General features: G+C 35.7%; 1 protein-coding gene across 1 annotated transcript in view; it reads left to right on the top strand.

Annotated features, from left to right (window-relative positions):
* LOC149072049 (adenylate cyclase type 10-like) overlaps positions 1-22,395 on the top strand; it is a 132,215-nt gene that overhangs the window by 52,097 nt on the left and 57,723 nt on the right. Inside the window, exons 17-21 of the mRNA XM_089247635.1 lie at positions 4,042-4,316; positions 10,183-10,354; positions 11,890-11,953; positions 13,324-13,466; positions 15,857-16,167. Of these exons, the coding sequence (XP_089103761.1) occupies positions 4,042-4,316; positions 10,183-10,354; positions 11,890-11,953; positions 13,324-13,466; positions 15,857-16,167 (965 nt within the window). The remainder of the gene's footprint in view (positions 1-4,041; positions 4,317-10,182; positions 10,355-11,889; positions 11,954-13,323; positions 13,467-15,856; positions 16,168-22,395) is intronic.

Consider the following 22,395-nt stretch of genomic DNA (forward strand, 5'->3'; position numbering starts at 1 on the left):
CATATATAGTATTAGTGAGCTCCTGTAACATTGACATAGTTACGCCCCCATGGCAAAACATATGAAATTTGTAATTATAGTACCTCTTTATATAATGGTATACACTCAAGAGCCAAAAAAACTGGTACACCTGCCTAATATCGTGTAGGGCCCCCGCGAGCACGCAGAAGTGCCGCAACACGATGTGGCATGGACTCGACTAATGTCTGAAGTAGTGCTGGAGGTAATTGACACCATGAATCCTGCAGGGCTGTCCATAAATCTGTAGGAGTAAGAGATGGTAGAGATCTCTTCTGAACAGCACGTTGCAAGGCATCCCAGATATGTTCAATAATGTTCATGTCTGGGGATTTTGGTGGCCAGCGGAAGTGTCTAAAGTCAGAAGAGTGTTCCTGGAGCCACTTTGTAACAATTATGGACGTGTGGGGTGTCGCATTGTCCTGCTGAAATTGTCCAATTCCATCGGAATGCACAATGGACATGAATGGGTGCAGGTGATCAGACAGGATGCTTACGTACCTGTCAGAGTCGTATCTAGACATATCAGGGGTCCCATATCACGCCAACTGCACACACCCCATATCATCACAGAGCCTCCACCAGCTTGAACAGTCCCCTGTTGACATGTAGGGTCCATGGATTCATGAGGTTGTCTCCATGCCTGTACATGTCCATCAGCTCAAAGCAATTGGAACCGAGACTCGTCAGACCAGGCAACGTGTTTCCAGTCCTCAACAGTCCAATGTCTGTGTTGTCGGGCCCAGGCAAGGCGTAAAGCTTTGTGTCGTGCAGTCATCAAGGGTACACGAGTGGGCCTTTGGCTCCGAAAGCCCATATCGATGATGTTTCGTTGAATGGTTCGCACGCTGACACGTGTTGATGGCCCAGCATTGAAATCTGCAGCAATTTGCGGAAGGTTTACACGTCTGTCACGTTTAATGATTCTCATCAGTCGTCGTTGGTCCCGTTCTTGCATGATCTTTTTCCGGCCGCAGCAATGTCGTAGATTTAACTTTTTACCGGATTCCCGATATTCACGGTACACTCGTGAAATGGTCGTGTGTGAAAATCCAAATTTCATCGCTACCTCGGAGATGCTATGTCCCATCTCTCGTGCGCCGACTATAACACCACGTTCAAACTCACTTAAATCTCGATAACCTGCAATTGTAGCAGCAGTAACCGATCTAACAACTATACTAGACACTTGTGTTATATAGGCGTTGCCGACCTCAGCGCTGTACTCTGATTGGTTCCATATCTCTTTATTTGCATACACATGCCTGTACCAGTTTTTTTGGCTCTTTAGTTTATAATCCCTTTACATTTATATTTCTTTTATGTTTGTGAACTACTTTATAGCAAGGTTTCCACTATATAAACAGATTAAAAAATTTACAAAAACTACAAATATAAAATCTAAGCCACAACAGGCAATTTCCCAACACATAGGCTGGACTAGAAGTAAATTAAATTAAAAATATATATAAGAAATAATTTAATAAATATGGATGTCCATAGCCCCCCAACTCTGACTACATCAACCAAAAATTAAGAACAATAACAAAGAATTAAAAAAATTAAAAGAGTAAGTAGATAAGAAATTTAAATTGCTTATCTGTTATTTTGATTGCGTATAATGAACACCAATTTCAGCAAATTACACTTATAGCAAATTGTAAACCTCTTTTTAAACAGGAATTTTTTTGTAATCTTATCTAAATCTTATCTTATCTCTATTGGTGAGTTTACCTATCTACAATGTAAGGTACAACTGAATAATGACTCTTTTCTTTCCCTGGAAGATCAGAGTCAGATATATCAGTGTGTTTAAATATTATAAAATCCTCTTTACTCTCCACATGTTTTTTCTTTGCAAAAAATTCTATCTGGAGAAAATATAAGGTGATTCAACCCTAAGAATCAAACCTTCAAAACACCTTCAGTACACATTTAAGAATTGAAGCTATACAGTTAGTTGAAAGCCAAAAATGGAAAAAAAGGGGAGGTATCAAAGAAACAAATTCAGGATTCCTAGAAGTTCGCTATCTATAATTTTGAGGATCAAAGAGGAATTGAAGAGAGACTTCAGATGGTCAACTGAAAATTCTGCATGAATAGATTCAGGGAAGAGACTCATACCGATCAGGATCTCTTTTCAAATTGTTTAAAAAAAGGGCAGAAAAATGAGTCAGTGAAACGGGCCCTTGGTAAAAAAAGAAAGGAATGGAATTTCGTGTACTTTTGGGCAAAAATTATTTTAATGAAAAAACATTTAATTAATATTTACAGGAAAAAAAATGGTGCTTTGCTAATATTTTTGTTAATGCATTCAATTACATAAGATTTTAATTAAATTTTTTAACTTTTTTTGAGAACCTATTAACTTAATTCTATTTATTTTAAGAATGCTTAAATTATTGAAAAATGTATATAGAGTGTGCATAAATTGTGTTTCATTTTCTTCAACTTTGTTATATGGAGGTGTAACTATATTTTTTTTCCATTTTAAATGTTTCAATTGTGGGGGAATTTACTCCAGGAAATTATTCTATGTATATTATGATATTCTATGTATTCACAATCTTGTTGAAAAAAATCCCTGTAACACAACTTAAAATTTTCCCTAACCAAACGGTACTGTTGTTCCTTTGTTGGAGCATTTCATTGATGATGCATCAATATCTAATGGTCCATAATATCAATCCTATGTATAGTCTTTCTTTTTTTTATCATATTTATACAGATACTACAGAAGTGTTTCTTCAATCCCAAGTCCTCCTTACTAATTAATGGCTGCCATAGTGACTATTTTTTATACCTTCTCAGCCCAAGTTTATACCCTTCTGAAGATATTGCCACCAAAACTGTATGCCATACTCTAAGCCAGGGCAAACTGTCTCTCAGAAAAGTGTATTGGTTTATAGTTTAAAAAAATTATCACTTTCATGTATGTGAAGAAAAATATTGGTAGAAGTGTTGGCGAAATCTTTCACAAAATGATACCAGAAAATTTATAAAAAAGAACTTTTTTCTCTACTCATGTCAATGGCCTAAAGTGATGTAATTTTTAAATAACTCTGCCATAGCAGAGGGTGAATGCTACAGAAAAATAAAAGATCTTTGCTAAAAAGTCATTAAGATTATAACTTTTTAACCTAGCCGGAAATTTTATCTTACTGTATGTTGACATTAGTTTCATTACTGTAGGTGATACAGTGAGAATCAGAAAAAGTGGGTTTTCCAACTTTGGAGCTTGAATGTGAGCTGGTCCCTACTTTGGAGCTTGAATGTGAGCTGGTCCCTACTTTGGAAAAAAATTTCTTGCCACTACATCTAACATACCTGCGACATTCAAATCATATTTCTTACTTCCAGTTTGGGAGGTGGATGACAGCACTTTAACACATAACATGCACACAACATTTACTTACATGCATAACAGCCTCAAAAATAATTTTAACACAGCCAACTCTTTGGAGCTACTGTGGTAGTAAATTGCCTCTAGCAATATACCAGCGTTATTTAAATACAGATACAAGGCCACAAAAGACAAATGCCCAATAAGTTAGTAACATAAACTATGCATGCATTCTGACTTGGTCTGTGCCCCTAAAGTGGGAGTGATGGGCTGAAATTGATGATGGAGCCTGAGCCATGTATGATTCAAAGTAAACTTTAAATTCCCTCATAATTAATTATTTTTATTTTTAATCTTATGAGGTTGATGAAGTTAATGATGTTCACAATCTGCGGATGTATTTTTTCACATGCCTTGCATTTTGCAGAGTATGTTTTTACCTTAATACAGTGAAACGTGTGTATAATGATACTGTCTATAACATTATTTTCTTTGGTTCTAGCAGAATTCCTATTTAATAGGAAATAGTGTAAATGTGTTCAAGCTGTCTACAACAATATTTGTCTATAACAATATTTTTGTGTCTAGTTCCCTGCAGTATCGTTATGGACAGATTTCACTGTATTGGGTATTTTTAGTCAGTTTTTTATATTTTTTTATTTATAAAGTTTTTTTTTCAGTGTTGCAAGAGAAAATCATTGCTTATAGCCATAGATGATGCTAATTTTATGAGCACTGAAGGATGGGAATTTTGTCGATGTCTTCTGAACCATGGTGTTGTCATCATTGTAACAATCATGACAAATGAGATTTCAATGTTTACTGATCCTATTGGGGAGAGCCTTTTCAACAGTGTGTATGCTACATTTGAGATCCCTCCTTTGGATAAAAAAGAAGTTATAATGCTGGCTTGTAACTACCTGGATGCAAATGCTATTCATAATGAGATTGTCAGGTATAAATTAATATATGTGCATCTCGATAGTTAAATTTTGATTCTTTATGTACATTATTTCTTAAAATTTTGTTACATCCTCTAACTTAAGCTGATAATATATAATAAAACAATAAGTTGGCGATAAAAATTGATGATAATGGATATTCCTCATTACATATTCATTTTGAAAGAAGTAAATCTCAATATATCATAAATTCATTCCAGCATCACATAAAATTTAAGTACTGCAATTTCTTGTATTGAAGCTACAGCTTTTATACTGTTGGAAAAAATTAATGTCTGGCTCCTGGGGCAAATTTGGGTCCATTGCTTGTTCAATTATTATTATTATTTTTACTTTTAATGTTTTTCTGTATTATTGCTGACTATTGACAGACAAAGACAGAAGAATGTTACTGTACTGATTGACAAGCTTTTATTAGATGTCATTTAAACTCCTTAGACACTTGCAGCTATAGTTTGTGTTTTGCTTTTATGGGGTTTTTTTTTTTTTTGAAGCAAACCCTGGATGAAGGATGGCTTTTTTTTGCACCTGTGATAGACGTGATGTGATGGAAATAAAATTATTCAAAAAATGTTCTCGGTTTAGACGCATAAGAATTTGACTGCCTGAGCTTGATATTTGTCGGGTGTTTTAGCTGTTTCACTTTGCCTAAAATATGGTCCAAGTTATTTTCTTAGAGCTAGAGAGACATTGCCTTTCACTGTATTAATGACATTTTCAAAGTTTTTAAAGGCCTTAAAATAAGCTCAAAATATTTGGAAGGAGGTAGGTCATTAATTGCTGAAATTGTTTGAAAGTTCATCTTCAATATGTCTTCTATCTTTTTGTAAATGGGCACAATCACCTTTTTCCCCCCACCCCAATACAATCTGTTCTCCCTTGCAAATAGCTGTGATTATCTCAGAAAAAACAGGGACATTCCCTAAACAGTTGTGGTTTTATTTTTCTGAGTAGTGTTATTTGCTAGTATTTCTCATACTAGCATCAGTTTGGAGCATGGCAATTGCTAGAATAGAGAGCGACCGCCCTGCTTGATATGAGAACCCTGTCAGATCTCACATATGCAGATTTCAAAGAGAAGCATGTATTTTTTCGTGACTATACTAAATATACACTTGTATAAAAGTATGAAAAAAAAACACGTTATATATATATATACGATATAAAAATTGAGGAATAGTAGGGAAGGAAGGGGACAAGTTAGAAGCTCCAATGACTGGGTAATTCTGTCCCCTTTCATAAATTTAAGAGTGGCTCATAAAGAGCTATAATCTTTCTACCAAAAATTAATTTCTATGCTAATTTTTTTAAGAATGGTCTAATTACCAGCAGTTATAGTACATGCCTCAAAGAAATGTTACAGGTTTCAGCTGATAAGAACTATGTAGGGAAAAATATCATGCATTGTGGTGTACAAATATGATGCAAACCTGAAATCAATAGGCTATCTGGATATTATGTTGAGGTGAACTTGGGAAAGAATATCATTCTCTCCATGGGGAAACAAACCCAAGACCTCTTTTCATACTGGGCAAGTGCACTGACCATTATAGTACAGAGAGACGATTAATTTTTACTTAAAACACGCACAGTAGCGTGACTTGCTTAGTAGAGACATTGTAGCCTCTCCTAACTTTAGCTAAGGCCTCCAGGCTCTCTTTACCAGGAACAACACTGTTTTCCCAAGTTCACCTCAGCATAATATCCAGATAGCCTATTGATTTCATGTATTTTGGCCGAGCAAAAATCATCATGCATGTTGCAGACCCGTTGGTGATTTTAAGAACTAGCCGACCCATATGTATATTTGATAGCCTATACTGGGTGAATTTGGCATTATTCCAAGGGATGAAATATATTTTTTGTTGATGACAGTTTCTTTTTATATATGGTGAAACTTTGCTACAATATTACAAGATAAAACAATAAATCCCTCTACAGCAATAGTTTTTCAAATTGCATTTGGAATTGCATATAGTCTAATGGTGAACTCATCTTGATACAATGATATCCTTTACTACGATAAATCCCTTTGTTTCATTAGTTTTTCAGATTTCGAAACTGCTACAATGATATTTTTATATTTTGCTCAAAATCCCTTTCAATATACAGTGGAACTTCAGTTAACGAGCTTAATTCATTTCACCAATGTGCTCGTTATCCGAATCACTCATTATACAAATCTAACTTCATAGGAAATAATGGAAACTTGAATAATCTGTTCTACCATTATTCTTTTGCATGAAAACGACTAATAAAAACATCATTCATTCAATAATGCAACACAATAATAACATAATAAATAATACAATAAAATATTTAAAAAATAATAACACCATAAATAAAATATACAATATTATAATGTTTTTACAAATTAACTTACTCTAAACAGCCAGAGAGAGGAGGAGGAGGAGGACTACCATTTAGGACGACTTATGCACTGCACTCACTCTGTAAACTTATTCTTTTTTGTGTGACTATTCTTTTTGTGTATTTAGGAGTCCTTTATAAACTTAAATACGTAGTTGACAATAATTTCTTAAAAAATATCTTCTATGCATGGGTCTACTCAAATATAAATTATGGAATGAGGAGGAGCATATTATGAGAACATACACAACTTAGACAATCTTTATAATAAATTAAGGTAATTAATAAATGTTCCAATAGATAACAAAAAAATTCAGTGTTACATATTGACACAGAACTACATGTGTAGAATTTATAAATTTATCATCAAAAATGAAGAATGGTTTGCAAAAAATGAAAATAGAACCTCGAATATAGATATAGAAATATTTATCAAGTGCCTAAAAGTAATAAAACATCATTTCAAAAAAGTTTTTGTCACATCGTTTCAAAAATAATGAACTTCATTTACACTAATAATCACATAAATAGTAATAGAAATACAGAATATAATATCTTTAATATGATCAAAAACACAGATATTAATGATGTGATTTGAAATCAGTTATTGTCTAATGCATGTTATAAAAATACACTGCTGGCCACCATAAATGCAACACCCTGAAGGAAGCATGCAAATAATATGAAATTTGCAACATGCATTAGCGGAGGTGAGATATGCAAATGATTAGAATTTCAGCGCAGACGCACATCACGCGCGCCTGTGGCGCCACTTCAAAGCGCTATTTAAGGCTTGGAGATTTCGATGATTTGAAGTACGGCAATTGTGTTTTTCTTGTGGTTTTTTCAAAAAAACGATCAATTATGCCTCGTAGAAAACAGCGATCACCTTTTGATCAAGTATCCGAGTTCGACAGAGGAAGGATAGTGGCCTACCGAGATTGTGGATTATCTTTCAGGGAAATCGGTAGTCGTGTTGGATGAAACCAAACAACTGTAATGCGGATATGTGATCGTTGGATGCAGGAGTGTACGACGGACCGACGTGTTCGATCGCATCCACCTCAGTGCACCACTTCACGTGATGACAGGCGTATTGTGCGTGTGGCAGTGACGGATCGCTCAGCCACATCACGAACCATAGCACAGCACATTCAGTCTGTACTGCATCATCCAGTGTCTGCGCGTACCATTCGACGCCGTTTACAGCAGAGTGGTCTGTCCGCAAGACGTCCATTGCTTCGTCTACCCTTGACGCAGAACCACAGACGTCTCCGCCGCCAATGGTGCGATGAAAGAAGGATGTGGACGGCACAATGGAATGAAATTGTCTTTACTGACGAGTCACGCTTCTGTCTGCAACACCATGATGGTCGGATTCGAGTCTGGAGACACCGTGGAGAGAGGATGCTGAACAGCTGCGTTATGCACCGCCACACTGGTCCTGCACCGGATATTATGGTATGGGGCGTATTGGATATCACTCTCGCACTCCTCTAGTACGCATTGCCGGTACTTTAAAAAGCCAGCGCTACATCTCCGAGGTGTTGGAGCCAGTTGTCCTTCCTTACCTTCAGGGCTTGCCCACAGCCATATTTCAACAGGATAATGCGCGACCACACGTGGCACGCATTGTCCAAAGGTTCTTCGTCAATCGCCAGATTGAATTGCTTCCCTGGCCAGCTCGCTCTCCGGATCTTTCGCCGATAGAAAACATGTGGTCCATGGTTGCTCAACGATTGACCCAGATTACATCCCCAGCTGCCACACCAGATCAACTTTGGCAACGCGTGGAAGCTGCTTGGTCTGCTGTACCCCAAGAACACATCCAAAGTCTCTTTGAATCAATTGCGAGGCGTGTGGCAGCGGTGATCTCCAACAATGGCGGCTACTCTGGCTACTGATTTTGGCAGGAACCACACTTCACAGAAGTCTACAAATTTAATCATTTGATGCTTGGTCAACACGTTATCTACAAAATAAATATTGTTGCGATATCTCTTGTCTTTCTTGGTGTTGCAATTTGGGTGGCCAGCAGTGTATTTGAGTATATATATAATAAAATACATGTAATACATAAAAGAGCTGTTGCTGAAGGAAAAAAAAAATCAATAATAAAAATCATTTAGGCCTGCTGGAAGGACCTTACCATCCCTTGGGGCTACATAGTGCATGTAATATATGTGTGTATTTTGTGTCGTTGTCTTTGTGTAATTTATGTTTGTATTTGTATCTTGTAATTTGTTGTTTGTTTTAATTAGAAAATAATAATACTGATGTTTTACATGTTATTAAAACAACAAAAACAATGAGGTATTTAAAAATATACTGAAGGTTATTTTGTAATAAAAATATATTGTTGTAGCAATTTCGAAATTTCTTAAAATATATATGTACAAATGTTCTTGTTATACCAACTGTTCCATTACTATTAGCAGTCGGATAAGTACAAATGTTTTATATTTATATGAGGACTATTCTGTTTTTTACTTTCAATATAGCCTAATGACCACCTAATATAATTCTGTTTTTGATTAAAACCATAAGAGTCATTATAATAAACATCTCTACATATCATTATTATGGATTGCATCAGAGCTGGACAAATCCCGGGTATCAGGTCGCCATGGACTAGAAAATAAGTATTGGTGTCTAAAATTTTCTAAACCTCGTTGCTGAATTGAAGAAAAAAATGGAGTTGAAGGGCAACACAAAATTTTCCGATTTCATCACGTTACGTCTTGCAATGTGGGAAAAGTAAAATATAATAATTTCCAACTGTTTTTGTTGAGCAAAATACCATGCTTAGCTCCTAAGAAATCAGGCTGGTGCCTAAAAATGTTTTTAAATTTGTCAAGCCATGGATTACATATTGATCCAAACCAGATTTTTTAAAATATGGAGAGAATGTAGAATGTATTGCTATATCGAGTATCATTATAGCAAGGTTTCGCTGTGTTTTTAAATTCTTCATGTTAAGCATGGTTGCTTGGTTTAAACCATGTTGCTTTCAACCTAGTTGTTTTTTTGAAGTAAACTTTGAGTTACAGAAAAATTTAAACACTGAAATAATAAAGAGGTTCCTGGCCTGCAGGGAAAACTTTGACTTAAACAGATATTAGACTTATTGTGAATTGAGAGAGAGAGAGAGAGAGAGAGAGAGACTTTTATGAGAGAAAATATAATGATATACAGCAAAACTTCTCTTAATGGGCACCCCCCTCAGATGTAGTCAACCCTCTTTTATTGCCAAATAATAATTTCCCCCTTGTATAATAAAAGTATGTATTTCAAACCCCTGATTAACGGTGACCCTTCTTTTATGGACAAATTTTTTTATCCCACTGGTATCTGCTAAAGAGGGTTTTACTGTATTTTGTTATTATTCAGCCATGATCTTTTGAAATGAAAAAAAATTGGGAAATTTCTCTATGTGTAAAAGGTAATGAAACTTCTGTCCTTCTTAAACATATTTTACTTTTGTTGTAGTGTCTTGGATCAATATGGTGAAGGAAATCCTCTACGTGTTCAGGAAATTTTGCTGCTTCCACAAATGACCAAAAATTTCTGTTATTCAAAATATACAAGCGTTTTAGAGAGCACTCTACAAACCAATTTTGCTTTCACGTCAGAAACTGTGGTACATGATGTGGATCAAATGGTAAGAATGTGATATTATAAAATTATCAGCTAAGAATCCAATCTCTTCTTCCCATGGTGATAGACCTGAGTTGTGCTCATTATGAAAGAAAGAAAGTTCATACAGTCTGCCCCTGTATTTGTGGGAGTTACGTTCTGGGGGTGACCACGAATAAAGGGTTTTTTTTTATATCTCTTTTATTTAACATCAGGAGAAGAGCAGGGGGACACAGAGATAGGAGGGAATGTAAAAGAGGGTGCAGCGATTGTTAGCAATATTTTCTAAAATAACATTGAGATTTCTGTTTGCCGTTTCTTCTTCATATCATCAAATATTTAGACCATTCTCAACCCACTTCAACATGCCAACCCTCTCCCACTTCAACATGCTGACTTTTTCTTACTTGTCCCACAAGTCTTTTCCACACTTCTTTTGAAATCCTAGGCTGCGGTCTCCAGTCTTTATGTGCCACTGGGCACACATGCAATTTTTCTCCCTAGTCATTGCGTTCAGCTATCCATTTTAGTCAGATTGCTTGTACGTTACATCGAGTTGATGGCTGTCTTCATGGTGAGAATGACACGAGGGATTTGATACTTGGGAGCACGGGGCTAGGGGAATAGCACTGCTATAAATCTTTGCCAACTTTTTCCGACACAACCCTGCCTCTTTTGAGGTAACGGAAGTAAGTTGCTTTGCATCAATTATCTCTCTATGAAACCAACCTTTACTTGCACAAAATTCTGATGAAAGAAACGTTTCACCAGTCCTTTCCTTTATAGAGCAATAAATTTTTTTTGCCTTTTACGTTATATAATATTACAATCAATTAGAATACCTTTTTTTGTATCAGTTTTGTACCCACAAAAAACAGCATTTTCTGTGCGAGAAATACATGGATCCTGTAGGTGATGTAAAGTTTTTGCTGCCAAAGGTGCAGCTACAGCCACAGCTGCTCGAATTTCAGATTCGTTTTTCATGATATATCTCACCATAAATTCGTTGATTCCGTAATGGTGGGCCACAGCAGCGATTGACTTACTTTCGCCAAGCATAGTCAATATATCCAATTTTTCTTGTAAAGTTTTCACTTTTTTTGCCTTTTCGAAACATCAATAGCACTAGAAAAATGAACCATCCTAAACACGCACAACTCAAATTTTGTAAGCAAAACACGTGAATGACGATTGCTGAGTGTTGTCAAAAAAAAATTCCCAATAAAGAAAAAAAAAACTCAAATACGGAAACCACAAATATGGGAGGGCCAAATGTATAATCAATACATATGCAATTTTTTATTTCTAACATTTTTGGCAATAAAGATGGATGATGATTTTTTGCTCTGCTAAGGTACATGAAATCAATATGCTTTCTGGATATTATGCTGAGTTGAACAGGGAAAAATTATTCCTGTTAGAGAGAAACAACATTTTTTCTGTGTTCATCTTGGCATAATATTCAGAAATCCTATTGATTTCATTTTTGGCAATACTTGGTTCTAATTTATGAGCAAACACATGCATACATGTGTTCAAATTTTCTTTACTTTTTTTTAGAAAGTACTCGATATTTTTGATCCAGAAAATTTGAAGAAAATATTTATTCCAAAGAGGCTTTTAGGTAAGGCAATTTGCATTAATTGTCCCCAAATGTTAAACATGCTTTTCAATCTGGCATATCTGAAGTTTCTATAAGACTTACATACAAACTACGCTCATATTTAGAATAGCAGAAAAAATATTACTCCAATTCCATCAGAATATCCAGATTTAATGGCAAGCTATAAATACTGAAAGATTGGCAAAATTCAAAATCCAATTGTCTCCAAAATTTTTCATCGCCAATTCTGCAAATACCCTTTTTTGCTACAACTAGTCAAAGGTACCAAAACGTGAAATCTTGAATTCTCATCAAAATCTACTGAAATGTCTACTTCAACAATGCTGATTTCAGTGATGTATTGGAAACAAAAGGCTGAATTTCTCCTGAACTAGAACACTGATATTGTTTTTGTAGGCTTTTTCAAAAGCCGGTGCAATGGGCAAGATTTTGGTAAATTTGACTGGTTGTAGCTAGAAGGGTATTTGTGGAATTGGAGATGAAAATTTTTGGGGACAATTTGATTGTGAACTTCGCCAATCTTTCAGCAGTTGTAGCTCGCCATTAAATTTAGATATTCTGAAGAAAATGGTCATTTTGGTGGATTTAGTTATGAAAATATTTATTTTTATTCTAAACTCTCAGAAAACAAATCTGCAGATAATATGTGGCTGTCTATGATCTGCACTGTGAAATTCAGTTGTTTTTAAAAATACAATTAGCAGACTATAGGCAGTATATTCGAGTCAAATACAAGTAAACATTTTTAAAATATTCCGTATTCCCCTGCACTAGCTAACATGTTAAGAAACGATGAGGGAGATCAGCATGCCAGAAATACCCTCTTGTATGCTGAGAAATTAGAGTCACACATTCTATAAAAATTCTTTAATATCTTTATTCTAAGAATCCATTTTACTGGCTGAATAAATACTGTGATCCTTATTTAACCTCACTTTTCCCGTTAGGCCAGGAACGAACCAGATTCCTAACATTCAAAAAGCTGGTGTCCCTTGAGTTTTAGGGTATGCCAGCTAATATGTTATTTACATATTTGAAAGGGGGAAATCGATAATTATCTCTTGGTTGAATATTATTTCAGATATACCAGATTTTGTTGATTGCATTTTCATTTTACACATCAGTATTAGGGGGATGATTGAGTGTGTCAGATGATTATGTGACACACTCAGTTATCTGAAAAAAATCTCTCCTTCCCAAACAAACAATATTACTTACAATTACATTAATAACAACTCTTGTTTTACCTCCCACACAAGTTTTTCACTGAGTAATTTGACATTAGTGTCAACACTGATTTTCAGGACTTTTCAATGCCAAGTTATCCTGTTGAAAAAAAATTACACAACCCTTTTTTTTTTCATTTTCAGATGTAGTTAAAGAACGTGCGAGTGGTTTGCTTCCAGACAAAGAGATGCTTGTTAAGAAATGTGCAATACTTGGATATCAGTTCAGTCTCTTATTACTGGAACTTGCTTGTCCAGAGTATGAAAATAGAGATGGAAGAAAAAAAGTAATTTCTAATTTGTGGAGGCTTTCATATTTTTCTACATAATTTGTTGCCATTGTCCAAAAATTTGTTAAATCTGGATACTAGATTTTATGTATTCCAGAGTTGTAGAATTCTACAGTAGAACCACATTTCAACTTTATTTTTTATCTCATCATTGTCAAGGAAGTGTTGTTGTGCAAGATGTTTCATAGAGAAAAGAGAAACACGTTGCAGACCTGCCAACTCTCTGGATTTAGGCGGGAGACTCCAGATTTTTCATCCTTCCTCCTGCTCTCCGGATTTGTTAAAATTTCTCTGGATTTTGGCAGAAAATTAGATTTTACGCAAGCTTTCACATTGTTTTGACGTAAATGACTGCCGTTGTCGTTAGGGAAACACCCATAGAGGACAGCCGTAAAAAAGTCTTAGTGACCGCATTTAAGCAACTGGCAAAGACTTGACTTTGTTTACGTAGCATTTATCTGCAATCATTTATCAGGGGCATGACCTTGGTTGCCAAAATTCCTGTATTGTATTCCATCAACAGCAGTGCGGTAAATACAAGTTTTCTGTCAGCAGCTTTGTATTTTGAAGTTTTTTAAATTGTTTTCTCCGATTAAATAATGTCTTCAGAAAAAAAATATAAAACGTTAAGCTATATGAAGCTAAATATAAAAAGTTCAGCTTTTAAGAGTTCATATATCCAAGATTATTAATCACTGATAGCATCCACAAAAGGAAACATGTTTTATGTAGATGTGATTTCTGTATGCTACATTCTGCATGGAAAGACTGACATGAAATTATATTCTGCTCAAGGGCAATGTAGAACCTGCCTTGGGGGGGAGAAATGGAACTTTTCCTTAATTGAATAAATTGTTGTTGTTGGAGTCTATGAGTGCCGGGGGGGGGGGGGGGTACCCCCTCGGGAGAATCTTTGGCACGTCTGACTGAAGTTGAAATCACACATCATGTCTGTGCAGTGAGTTACCAAAAACTTCCCACTTGAATGAAGCATTGTCGTGAATACTTTCAGAATGATTTAATAAAATCTGTTAATGCAAAAAGCTCACTAACTTGCATAAATTGTTTTCTCGATTCTTCAAAACTTTCATCCAAGATCACAGGTGGCTTATTGTTCCTATGTTTCTCATGAGCACCATTCCTTTCTTACATTTTCTTGATTCATAACCTATCCCAAAATATAAAATCAATTTCTTTGTGAATATCTGGTGAAGGCTTACTTTTTGCATTGAGAAAACGTATGATGGAGTCCACATTTGGCGCCATTATATTTAATTGGATTGTAAGCACATACTATTCAAAGCAGACTCAGCATAATGACGATGAAAGACCTCAAGGGAAAATTAAAGTACCAAGGCCAAAGTCAGAATTGCCCATGTATGTTCAAAGACATTACCTTTGTTCCTAAACAGTATGAGAGCGTTTTTTCGTTATCCTAGAAGGACCAATACCAGTCAAAATGACCGGAGATTGATTTCACTACATATTCCAAATTTACGAAAATTTTATTGCATTTAAATGTGCATATGAGTGTATATAGGTAAGCAATAAAATATGAATTATAAGATTTTTTTCGAATAAAATTATGCAATTCCATTTTATTTTAAATTCCAAATGTAGCATGACTGATAAAAAAAAATGTTGGTAATTCTAACTAACTTGCATTCGCACATCACTCTTTTTTAATTTTTCAATACCTGTGTTGCATTACAAACACATTTCCGCTTATAGATTTCTTACCCATTGAGAATGTACTGCTTTTTGCATAGTGGGATCTTACATCACTGTCTTTTGCCTGATACCGTGGTGATTGCAGTTGCGAGCAAAATTCAGATTTCTTGATCAAATAAGGTTTTTTAAGCATTTTTTCTGATTTCAACAAAAAATAAATTCCGGTTTATACTTTTTTTCTACAAATCAACCAAGCATTTATTGATGCTAAGAAAAATGTTGTAGAAAACGCACACTGGCAAATGAGTGATACTTGCATGGATTGCTTTTGAGCCATCCTGATCAACACTATACTTTATTTTGTTGTGCAACTCAATCGTTTCGAGAATTTTTTCTTTGAGAATATCTATTCCAATATTTCAATGCATTGAACTTATTAGAAGGATGTTTTCTTTTTTCTTACCCCGAAAACAAAGTATGTTAGAATTGCTGATATATGCAATAAAACATTAATTTTCTGCATGTGTGTTGTGTATCTCTTTTTTTTTTCAAACAGCCCTGGTATAATGTATCTTTACTTTGCAGCCATGTTAAAATTTCATTTTTTTACTGATATAACTTTTATATGTTTCTCATATATTACTTTGAACACACATTTTTTTTTATTGCAACTTTTTCTTCATAATTCTGTCAGTTTTCTTCTCTGATTTATTTAGATGATGAGAGCTTTGAGGAAACTGATTGATAAAAACATATTGATGCCGGCTTGTGTTCATTTTCATCCAGACTCACAAACTGGTTTGATTGTGAGGAAAAATTTTGAAGAAAAATCTTTTTGCTACGATTTTTGTGACCATCCACTTGTATTCTGTTCCGAAAATTTACGATATTACATAACAGAGTCAATTGCTGATGACTATAAACGGACACTACATCAATTTATAGTAGCAGTGTGGAGAGAAAGTGATGTCAGCATGTGTTGCGACTCGTGTAGGCCAGCTAGTTTTGAAAGCATTCCACATTATCGGTAAGCCTAAGATTGTGAATTTAAAATAAATAATTTAATACATGTATTTTATCACATTGCCGATAGTGGATCATTTAAATACAAATACACAACAAGCAAAATGACCAATGAGGTGACTGAAAAAAAGGTACCCATTACAAATATGGATGTTATATTTCTAAAATACAGCAATCCAATTAAAAGTGCAATTATAAAAACTAAACATTATATATACATGATAGAAAATAATACATTGCCCATAAAAAATATTTATGGTTTCTTTATTCTAAGCATGGATAGTTTCTCGATTTACCCCAACATGTTTATCATATTTCTTTTTGTACGTATTAATGGTATTAGAACTTACTATCCCTGGAGTAAGCTTTTTACCGCACACCAACTCCGGTCATATATCCCCATACGGCAATTTCCAACCAGAGGAGTTGGGTAGGAAATGAAGGCTCCATCCATCGGTGATCCCCTAGGTTCGGTAGGTAAAGAACTTGCTTCTAACGTTCTATGCCCAGATTCAAACCCATGGACACCACAACCTGGAACGGTCCTTTACCAATCGATACTGGTGTCCCCATGTCAAAGCAGTTGATTGACGGCATATTAATAATTCATGGTCCATCCTATTCATCCCAAATTTTGAGCACTTTGATCATATCCCTGACTCCTGTGTGTCAACAAGGATACGTGCAGCTCTTCTATGCACTCCTTCAGCCAAGTCTATGTCCCTCTGTAGGTATGGTCTCCAAAACCTTACAGCATACTCCAGTCCAGGATCAACTAAGCCTTGGAAAAGAGGAAGTATGACTTTAAAAGAACATGTGAAAATAACTTTTTGAAAATGAAACTGAGCATTCTGTTCACTTTTTTGATCACCACTGAATAGTGCTCAGAAAACCTGTCACTCGTCAGTGATGAGTTGTCACTAAGAATACCCAGATCTGTGATCCTAGTTGCATTCAAAATCAGAGGCACCAACAGGAAAAAAACATTGGGGAGCTGAAAGTTGATGGTCGTCCCATATATATACTGGACTCAAGCACGTATGCAAGATAGGGAAAGTTTGTTGCATTTTTTTCCCAGAAATTATTGGGAGAGGGGATCAGCCCCCCCCCCCCTACAAAATATTTTAGGGGGGGGACAAATGGCCTCAGCCCCTAAGTTTCAACACCTAAGTTCAGAATAGTAACACTATTCAACTCCTAAGTGTAACCTGGGTTGTTCAAAACAAAATGAGCGACCATGCATTTATCAACACTAAAGTCATGCTCCATTCTTTAGTCCATGCTGCAATCATATTCAAGTTTGTCAGGAGCATCTCTGTGGCGTAGATTCCCATCTACCCCCATTAGCTTCATGTCATCTTAGAATTCGCTAATAATCCTGTCGATACCCTTATCAAGTTTATCGATAAAAAGTGGAAAAGGTTTGGGGGCCCCCGGATACTTCCTTGAGGGACTCCACTTGTGACACTTGTCTAATCAGAAAAAAATCCCTGTTTACCATGTGACCTATCTCTTAACCACGATTCTTTCCAATTCAGCAAGTTGATCCCAAATCTCTTGTAAACGCTTCAAGAGTTTAACATGGACCTGGTCGAATGGCTTTTGGAAATCAAGATAAACAGCACTGACATTTTGCCCTTACCCAATGGCTTAGTCACGTAATCATAGCTAAGCAAAACTGACTATAGGACAACTTTACCCATAACATGATGCCTTTTTACATTTTGATCAGATAAATTTTGTAAAAATACTGTAAAGATAATAAACTACAACTGTGCCCCCATGAAGGGCCGCAACTATCTAAGTCAACCTTATCCTCCACCTACATGGGTAAAGGGTGCCAGGCAGAACTTCAAACTGGGGCACTGGGTTCCCATTATTATTTGATTTTTTTTACACTCCCAATTTACTACTAAAAACCCATGTAAAATCCTGGCCTGGAGACCCACCAAAAATAAATGCCTTTGGAGCCCAACTCCAGGATGTGAGAGGTCACTAAAAGTGATGCCATGATGCCAACAGCACATAGGAATACCATGTGCTGTTGCCACCTGAGTGGTGCAGTGGTAAGGTACTCCTCTTCCACCATGAAGGTTATTGTCAAGGTCCATGGGGAAGAACATTGAAAATAAGTTCTTTCCAAAAAAAACCTTCAGTCGCTGTTTCCAGCTATTTTTTTAATGAAAAAAGTTGAATCCTTTGATTTATGCATTCCTTACATTAATTATTTTTTAAATTACATCAATTTTCCCTGACTGGCTGTACTTGATGAAACACTCATGTATTCTTTAACAAAATGGAAAAGTTCACGAAAGAATATATCACACTGGAAAAACAGCAATGGCAAATATTCGTCTTCACCATCAAGAGTTGCAACACAAAAGCCGTCGGTAAATTCAGGGTGTCTACGATCATGGAAAAGTGTCAAAATCCTGGAAAAGTAATGAAATGAGGATAAGGTCACGAAATAAGTGAAAAATAGGGAGTGAAAACAGATGTACTCAAATTGAAATTTTTTGTGAAAATAAAAGCATTCTATTAAATTTCTAATAGTTTTTATTTCTATAGTTTAAGTTAAAAATAATTCAAATATATGGTTTTTAATAACTTTATTAAATTTCTTAGAATTTCTAATAAATATTCTAAGAATGACCCAGCAGAAAAAGTAATCTCAAAGTATGTTGAATCAAACTGAGGTAGTGATCAAGAGAGAACTCAAAGAGAAACACATAAATTTAAATATGAATTGGGTAAATTGTGTAGTAAAAGAAGCATGATCAAACGTTCAAAAATGCTTGAAACTGAAGAGTGCAAAAGCACAACTTAGACTTGCATCAGCGGCAAAAACAAGAAAAATAATTACTTTTCTAATGAGTGCTTCAAGTCTCTCCTGTAGTGATTTTTTTTAAATTACTGATTACCAAGTCTAGGAGCAAAATCTAAAAATGATATACCGTATATACTCGTGTATAAGCCAACCCCCTCCCCCCCCACTTCAGGACCACCAAAACCGCAATAAATTGAAAACCCGTGTATAAGCCGACCCCAAAAAAATCTGTGCATTTTAGGGAAAAAAATTCTTATATTTTTATGCAAAATGAATAGCGTCCAGAAATTTACAATAGAAAATGATTCAAACTTTTTAATCCATTTCTTCTGAGTCTCCAAGCTCATCGTAATCGATCATATCATCATAGGGGGTGCAGCATCTTCAATTTTATCTTCATCTGGGCTGGCATCGCCATTGTCACTTTCAGAGGATATCATCTTCAGTTCCGTCCATCGCATTGCTGATGCAACACTTTTTGAAGGATCGGATGATAATTTCGATGGAAACAGAATTCCACGCTTCGTGTACCCATCGGCACACTAGGGCAATGTCAGGTTTCTTCCAGGCACCACCTTTTTGTAGTTGCTTTATCATCGGGACTCATCCATTCGATCCAGATATTTCTCAGTCTTTGAAAGACTTGTTGATGCACACATTTAAAGTCTTCACAATCGACGTTAGCCCACCTGGTATAAAAGCCAATGATATTTTCGATTTCTTTGCCTCGGCTTTGACATTATCGGTTCTGTGGGGTTTGAACATATCCCATACCAATAATGCCGGTTTTGTCTAACACTGCTCCGGGCCTTTTGTTCCATATTTCCTGGATCCATTGTAGAATGCCCTTTTCATCCATCCAGCCCTTTTCCTGGGCTTTCACGATCTTTCTTGGTGGGAACTTCATGTTCGAAGGAATTTTCTTCCTTTTGAAAATCACAACTGGAGGCAATTTCTTTCCATTGGCCATGCACGATAGCACTACCGTAAATCGTGTTTTTTCGTGCCCAGTTGTTCTAACAAAGATGGTCTTTTCCCCGAGTTCATCAACAGTTCTATTGTTTGAAAAATCGAAAGTAACTGGAGTTTCGTCCATATTACCGATTTGTGACAGTTAAAATCCATGTCTTTTTCGCAGTTCAATTATGAACTTCTGGAAAGATTCAATTTTGCTTTCCAATTTTTCTGGGAGTTTTTGTGCGATCTTTGTTCGCTGGCGTAAGCACAGGTCGAAACGGTTCATGAAACGAGTGCACCAACCTGGGGATGCATAGAACTTTTCTGGATTTGTGTCTTTGAATTTAACACTCTCAGCTAGTTTCGATGCTTTCGGACAAATGGCTGTCCTTGCCACGATTGTACCTTTCAGTCTGAGGTGCAGCACCTATTCATTCAATTCCTTCTCAAGTTCAGGGAACACCGATACTTTTCCTCGAAGAGTCTTTTTTGTCTTTCGCATGGCTGAAACTTTCTCTTTCGTTTTCCGCCATTCTCTCACTTGTTTCTCATTGACGTTATGTGTCCGAGCTGCAGCACAGTTATTGTTTTCTTCCGCGAATTTGATAGCTTTCAGTTTGAAAGACGCATCATACGGAAATATTTTTGCTTTCTCCATTTTTGATCGTTGATACTTACTGATACAACACTAGATCAGTGATTTTTCTGTGGGTGATCACGACTTGTACTGCCCGGGGAAAAAATTACCACGTGGATTTAACCTGGAAAGTACTAACACTACTAACATAACCGCCATGTATAGCTACAAAAATCACTCTGATAATTTGCAACACCATCTATCGCTACTAATCATTAGCACCATCTATAGTTACAAAAATGACTACTGATTGCGGGGTCTATATTTTCTCATCAAAAACTGACCCGTGTATAAGCCGACCCCCTCCCCCCACTTGAGGAAAAAAATTTTCCACAAAAAAACTCGGCTTATACACGAGTATATACGGTATATATAAATATCAAGAAGTCTCTCTTAAATTTTTTTATGATTTAAACATTTAAAAATAAATGTATTATTTCTTCTAGAGGAATCCTCTATGTATTTTGTGCCTTTGGGGGGGGGGGGGAGTCCTCCCACCTTCTTCTGAGCTGAGATAACTTTTTTAAAATAAAAAGTAATCCTGTGTACGCTACGGCATATATGTATATAAAAACTGTGTACAGTGGAACTTCAGTTAACAAGCTCAATTTGTTCTGTTATAATGCTCATTATGTGAATCAAACTTCCCCATAGGAAATAATGGAAACTTGGATAATTCATTCCACAATCAGTCATTCACATAAAAATGACTACTAAAAATGGCATTCAATCGATAATTAAACACATTAATATACTTATATAATTATTAATTATATAAGTATATTATATAATTATTAATTATACATAATACAATAAAATATATAACGTAATATAAACACCATAAATAAACGTACAATACGATAATGTTTACAAATGAACTTACTCTAAACGATGGAGAAAGAGAGGAGGACTATCGTTTAGGACGATTTATGGACTCTCTCTGTTGTTTGCAAACATTATTTTTGCGTGACTTTTAAAAAGAACCTTATCCAATGGCACTTGCTTTTGCCTCTTTTTTAGGATTTCTGGAAAATGGTAAATTGCAGTGTTTGTTGGAGAGACATTGCTACAGCTTTATTTGTGTTTCTTTTCTACAAAGTTTTGCACAGATTCCCACACATTCTACACATCTCTCTAATCTCATTTAATGTGAGGGACTCCTTACTTCTCTTTTCCTCAGACGAGATACCATCCATGAACTTTTGCTGGTGTGCGCAATAAAGATCCATAACTTCATCTACCTTTAACTTCTAGACATATTTCACCACTAGTTTTGAATGCAATCCTCATGCATCTCTAGTCCGTGGTCTTCCCCAAGCACGCAATCTCTTTGACAAGTAGTGCCTCTTGTTCATGAGCTAGGCCCCCCCCCTTAAAGTCATGTTCAGTAATGATATCAATCCACAGTTTTTTTCAAAGCAGAATTTAAAAAAAAATTCAGGTGCACATACGCATTGCTGTTGTTACATCTAGTCTTGTATCGTAAATATTCACACTGGCATATGTGTTAATTTTCCGACTGAGGCATGCTTTCTGGAGAACGTAGGGGAGAATATTACTAAAAATTCCATAACACGTGTGTGGGCGAAAGCAAAAAACCATCAGTTCCGATGTGATAATATGAAAGTAAATTAATAAAGCGCAAAATTTTTGATCGTAATGCGAACCATAGCTCGTTAACTGAAGTTCTACTGTATTTTATTTACTGCCAAAATTTTAAAGTGCTACAAAAATATTTTTTTCTGTTTCAAAAATCAAATTTTCATTTTTCACTGCTGTGATAGGCCATTTCTAACTCAAGAGTCAATCAA

Source organism: Pholcus phalangioides, unplaced genomic scaffold (assembly GCF_987345545.1).
Source record: "Pholcus phalangioides strain wild (caught in Gottingen) unplaced genomic scaffold, Ppha-v1.0 ptg000018l_1, whole genome shotgun sequence".
NCBI classification, from domain to species: Eukaryota; Metazoa; Arthropoda; class Arachnida; order Araneae; family Pholcidae; genus Pholcus; species Pholcus phalangioides.